The sequence below is a fragment of the Aptenodytes forsteri genome, unplaced genomic scaffold, assembly GCF_000699145.1.
Source record: "Aptenodytes forsteri isolate BGI_AS27 unplaced genomic scaffold, ASM69914v1 Scaffold7, whole genome shotgun sequence".
Lineage (NCBI taxonomy): Eukaryota > Metazoa > Chordata > Aves > Sphenisciformes > Spheniscidae > Aptenodytes > Aptenodytes forsteri.
The window spans coordinates 3,090,430-3,096,585 of record NW_008795919.1 but is presented as its reverse complement, the minus strand read 5'-3'; the positions used below and the strand labels follow the sequence as shown (position 1 = coordinate 3,096,585).

Sequence of the window (6,156 nt, the reverse complement as noted above, 5' to 3'; positions counted from 1 at the left end):
TCCACTTGGACATCGAGCCGTTGACCACAACTCTTTGAGTGCGACCATCCAGCCAATTCCTTATCCACCAAGTGGTCCATCCGTCAAATCCATGTCTCTCCAATTTAGAGACAAGGATGTCGTGTGGGACAGTGTCAAATGCTTTGCACAAGTCCAGGTAGATGACGTCAGTTACTCTTCCCTTATGCACCAATGCTGTAACCCTGTCGTAGAAGGCCACCAGATTTGTCAGGCACGATTTGCCCTTAGTGAAGCCATGTTGGCTGTCACCAATCACCTCCCTATTTTCCATGTGCCTCAGCACAGTTTCCAGGAGGACCTGCTCCATGATTTTACCGGGCACAGAGGTGAAAAGAACTTGAAAATAACGAAAAAGTTACTTCTGCTAATGAGTGGTATGTGACCCTAACGGGAGTATGAAGAAGACAGTCATCAAAGGCAATGCAAGGAGATGAAAAGAAAACAAATAGGATTACTTTCATTTAGAGAAAAACGAGCAAAGTATATGACTGGCTATGTAAAATGAAGGACGTAGAAAATATAAGGCACTTAACATTTATCTTGTCTTGCAATACAAAAATAAGGGAACAACAACTGAAATTAAGGCAACAAATGTAAAAATGGTAACCTTTTTAAAATACAAAACATAATTGACCTGTGGGAATCGCAGTCTTGAGCTAAAACTCCAAGCTTAATAAGATACTTTAAAAATGACTACAGATATCTAGTTATGCTACTGAGAATAACAATAACACATAAAAACAGTAAAAACCCTTGTTTGCCAGGCAAAACAATTAATCTGCCTATATTTAAAAAGTAAATGTCTTCATATGGATAGATTGTTCCATTTGCCCATTATAGCCACTTCACATCTTTTTCTGAAGCATCTGGTCCTCAGTATTCTTAGATTTACAGTATCTAATTAGATTGAGTATTGATCCAAAAATCCCTTTGCTTCTAAAAACGCCCCCAAGTATACAGAAACACTTAATAGTCTCACCTTTAGAGTTGGCAGTTAAGATTTCAGGCCTAGAGTAACACCTTATTTTCCCCTCCCCTTAATCCATCCCCAAACACACACACACACAGACTAATCCCAGCCCCTTTGTATTCTGGGACAGCAGGCACTGATACCTAGAATTTATTGCGCATACTGTTTAATGTAAAGGGAAACGGAAAAATCTATTAAATTTGATCGAAGTCATTCCATAGTCTTTTATATATTTCTTTGTTCTATATTTGATTTAGTTAAGGTTGCTCAGGAATATTTCTTAGCCATTTAATAATACGCATTTTAGGAGTAATAAGCTCCAAGAAATTAACCAGCTGTTTTCACATCGAGTCCCTTTTGTGGACTGCTGACCAAAGTGTAACATAAAATCGAGGCAAGTGTAGGTCTTGTTTGGAAAAGATGTTTTCATGTGGGTCATCAGAAAGTTTTGTAAGTTCCCCCCTTCTGCCCCCCTCCCCAAGTCTGAGCCAACGGACGATAATTTTTGTAGAAGCAATAGAATACCACTTCTCATCTCCTTAGAACATACAAGCAGGCTGCTTCTTGACAGCCCCGCACGTTTGAGGGGTAGGGTGCTTAATGCCTACACTGTGAACTTAGTAGGAAGCGCTCAAGCTCTCATTCAAGAGACCTGTAGGCTGGCCACCTGCAGCCTGGAATGAAAATGCTGCACTCTCTGGTAATGATGACACTAATAAGGTTATACAGTTTTTACACAAATAAAAATAAAAGTGACTTTTTAGCTGTCCCTGGGAAAGAGATTACATAGTGTATATATATGGGATTGTTCTGTAATTAATCCCGGGTTTCAGCCAAACATGCTTACAAAGTTGTAAAAAAGAAAAAAAAAAAATGAAGTTTGCTAAGCCTATACCCATCGAGTTCCATGGTCACAGGATAAAGACTGTATTAATACTGGGGTCTGTCCAAGAAAACGCAGAGTAAAAGCACCCCAGGAGCGTACTTCTGCTCCTCTCCTGTTTACAGCGCTGGTTAAGATAAACTCACTAAGCAACAAAACAAAGTGGCTTATTTTGTTAGAGAAGTAAACTTTCTTCACCATTAGTCATCTCATCTCTTGTAGGCTAATTGTAGGTAAAATTACACAAATATGATGTCTAGAACTTCCAGTACATCTTGTTCTCGTGGGCATATAGTAGAGACTGAAAAAGGTTAAAGTATGTTCTCTTGGTGACCGAATGACTTTGGGAATATATAAATTGATAATGACTCCATCTTAAAACTCAGTTTAAATTGTGTATAGGTCAATACAAACAAGAGTAGTCAATGGTTTCAGATGGAAAATCTCATCAGTTCCATTTCTAATGATGTAGTATATATACTGTACAAATTGTTCTGCCACTGTTACTGGCAAATAAAACGGGGGACAAAGAGAGAAACCAACAGCTAAAGTAACCTTGGTAAGGACCGTTTCCTTCACGTTGGCATGGAGAAGCTGACACTGCCATTGGCAATGCTGTGGATGCAGGGCTACCAGTCACATCAGGCTGGCACTTTTGAGAGGTTTAAAAAAAAAAAAAAGAGTATTTTACTCGTGCTTATGCTTATTAAAACATACCCCAGTCTGAGGTCCCAGTTTTCAGAATGAATCAAACATCTACTGGCATCAATTAATGATCCATATTTGTAATCATTTTATCTCTGATGTGTTGACTAGGACTAGCATTCGTGTGTTTATTTTCTTGTAAAGAAATAGGTCTTGAATGAATGATCTGCTAAAGATTCTTATTCTAATAATTTTTACAAGAAAGTGCTTTTCCAGACGAATGTGCTAAAACATTGTTATATGCTTTTTCTTAATTAGCTACCTTTTTTTTTTCCTTATCATAATATGAAGACTTCATGAAATTTTGTGGAAGATTATCTTCATTTCTGAATACTGAAGAGAGGTTTTCTTTATATTCTGGTGTGTGTGGTATTTATACTTTGTTTATCGCCAGATGATATTACGTATAAACCCCACATGTCTACAAATTTAAAAAGTGGGCAGTTTACAGTGCTGTGTGACTTTTTTTTTTTTTTAAGTATTTAGACCTCACTCCCCTGAAAGAAGTTTTGAGAAGTGACCCATTGTCTACTATAAAAAGTTATCCATGTAGTACTTCAGTTTCCTTGTTCATCCATTATTTCATTTAAGGATGGATTCTTTCTAATGAAGCAAAAGTATGGGTATTCTGATAACAAAACTCAGAATGGACTCAATGGCACGTCCATAAATACATGCAAGTCTGGACCTGTTCAAAAGAAACCAGTATGTCTCTGTACGGTAACAACAGGCTGGCGGAGGGCTTATGGTCGAGACAGTACATTCTCCCTCTTAACATGGAATTCCTAATTCTTGTCGTGCAACTACCTAATATTTGGTTTTACTTCCTTTTCGTCTGCTTCATCCTCACTGTCATCAACTTGCTGAATGACCAAGTCGGTTGACCCGTCCTCCACGATCTCCACATCAGATCTGTTGTCTTCCCCATAGTGCCACCTGGAATCCTTATCCCCATCTTGTGGAAATTCAAGGGGCGCTTCAGCCTCCAAGTCAATGCGAATGCTGTCTATGCCAGCTTCAGCCAAACACTCATTACAGAGTCTGTAACGTCTTGTCCCCTCTTGGACCACCTGTCCTGTTAGCTCAGTCACGTGGCGTTTACACTTTCTGCAGATAGGCTTACAAGCCTGATGAATCTGGGAAAATCAAAATGAATAAATTTGATAAGGTATCCGCAAAGAAGTGTTTTTTAAGATGACAAAAAGTAGGGCTGGAGTAGCGTCAAATGGTAGCATTTACTCGTTTTGAGAGACAGTCATCAAACGTTAAAAATTAAACCGTCACGGGCGCTGGAATTGCCCACTTAAGCTCTATTACAGGACTTGCACAGAGCAGTGCCTTTGCGAGCCATCAATTAACAAAGAAATTCATCCCCTTTCATACAAATTATGCTTCGAATCGACTTCAACAAAACCAGATTAAATTTCTATTACCTCTTCTTTTACGGGAGTCAATGTATCAACCAGATAAACACAGTACGAGTGTAATTATGCTGAGACAGATTTACACATTAAACAAATCATGCAGTTACTAAAAATACATACTGTTCGAAAATGGCTACTTAGGTGATCTAGCCTGCTAAATCTTTTCCCACATGCCTCACAAGGGTAAGGGCGCTCTCCTGTATGACAGCGAAGGTGACGCTTTAGGTCTGCTTTTCTTTTCACCACATGAGTGCAGAATGGGCACTTGAACCTCATCCTGGGCAGATCATCTGTTAGAAAAGAATGCGATTAAAAAAAAAATAAAGTCGTAACACGTCTAGTCATTTAATGCTCTAGGAAAATGCATTCCATGCGCAGAATAGAAAATCGCTTTTATTAAAAAAATACTATCGTAGGTCTTTTCAAGCACGAAGATTTTGTGTTTTCCTGTAAATTACACAGAGGTGCAACAAAGGAAAAGGAGCGGACCGTTAGCTGTATTAAAATGAGCTTAAAAATATCCCAAAAGATCACGGCTTAAATTTGCAAGATGAAGCTGTAGAGACACTAAAGATTATGTATTTTGAAAGGCTAGTTTTAATAAACCAGGTACTTCAATCATTCACAATTATTAAAAAATAAGAGTTAAACATCCCAAACTTACATTTCTGGACAATACAGATGTATTTTTGGCAATTGTACACTCGTTCAGTAAAGCACATTTTCTCACGGACAGAACAGACGATTCACAGATGGCCGTGCACCTACGGCATTAAAACCAACTCTTACCTTCAGCCCAGCTTCCCATGACTCCCAGAATTGAGGGCATGCTCGCGTACTGCTCGTCTGCTTTTGAAGACTTGGATTTACTAGAAGAACGGGGTGATTCATGCTCCTGCTGCGACACAGCCAAGCTCCTCGGAATCACGTCAGACCCTTGGCCGTACTGGTATCCCACGTGAGGGGATTCAACTTCTGTTTCAATCGGAACTTGCTCCTCGGACTGAGCAATATGGCCAGCGGGCTCGGCAGCCCTGTCCTCCAGTTTGCTCGATTTATAGTGAGGAATGTCAGAAGGTTGCTGCAGTCCCAGGTGCCGGGATTTCTTTATGGAATCCTGCCTTTGCTCGTGTTTGGACAGCTGTTGCTGGGCATTTCTTTGAGAAGTCGGATAGTAGCTGAAATTGCTCCAAGCGTTTCCACCCATCATACACGTCCCTTGATCTGGACTTAAGTGCGAATGCGGGGGGCTGCTTTCCGCCCTCCAGCCAGCGCTGTACAAGCAGGATCGGTCCACGCCATTTGAATTTACATCTTTGTCTGACAGACTGAAGTAGCGATCCTTCTCCTTCTCACTGATGTCCAGCGATGACTTAATGAACGTTTTACACACGCTGATAACATCGGTCATCTGCAGATAGCTAGCAGCCGACATGACTTCGATGACATTCTGACCAGTGAGAGACAGTTTGCCCGAATACACAAAATCTAGAATGACTGTAAATGTGTCAGGAGAAAATGCCTGGAAAGTAGCTGTCGTCGGCTGACTCGTCTCCTTCGAGCTCTGCGAAAGGAGCATTTTGAAATAGCCGCTGCTGGCAAACAGCACATTGCGATGTGCTTTAAAGACCTTTCCCTCGACCAGGATATTGCAGTCACAGAACAAGTCTTGCCTGCGCTGCTCATTTAGTTGCTGCAAGAGGTGAAACTGGTGAGAAGAAATCTCCATTCCAGAAAAGATGAAATGAAGCGTCGCTCTAAAAAATAAAGAGAATAATTAGACTCTTGACTTCAGCGTCGTGCAACCCAGCCAAAGATGTCAGACCCAGTTTTACAGATATCTTTACTTAAATCTATAAATATATTTAAATTACAGTATGCACAACCACGCATTCTTTTTTCCAAGAAGAAGAGAGTGATGAAAAAGCCAAAAACACCAGTACACGTTATTTGGCAGAGATGCGTGTGCTACACCTAGGCGCCTCTCCTTCCCAAGGATGCAGGGCAGGATGCGTGCGACCCGCTGGCAGCTCCACAGCCTTCAGACATTCTCCAACGGGACGAGGAGCCCTCCAGCAGCTGCGGTGGAGGACCGCGTCCGCGCCTCGAGCCGACGTTACCGCACCGCCCCGCTCCGGGCGGGCCCAAACCCT

At 41.1% G+C, this 6,156-nt stretch overlaps 1 protein-coding gene across 2 annotated transcripts; it reads right to left on the bottom strand.

Annotated features, from left to right (window-relative positions):
• Positions 1–1,805: 1,805 nt before the first annotated feature.
• On the bottom strand, positions 1,806–5,732 carry ZBTB8A (zinc finger and BTB domain containing 8A). Of its 2 annotated transcripts, none has more exons than XM_009284776.1 (3): positions 4,793–5,732; positions 4,124–4,293; positions 1,806–3,715 (listed from the first exon to the last, which is right to left on the bottom strand). In XM_009284776.1, the coding sequence occupies exons 1-3, from the start codon at positions 5,730–5,732 to the stop codon at positions 3,383–3,385; spliced, it is 1,443 nt and encodes a 480-aa protein (XP_009283051.1). In that variant the 3' UTR covers positions 1,806–3,382. The 2 variants fall into 2 exon arrangements, with proteins under 2 accessions (XP_009283051.1, XP_009283052.1); XM_009284777.1 differs by having other exon boundaries at positions 4,883–5,732.
• Between the last annotated feature and the right edge of the window lie 424 nt (positions 5,733–6,156).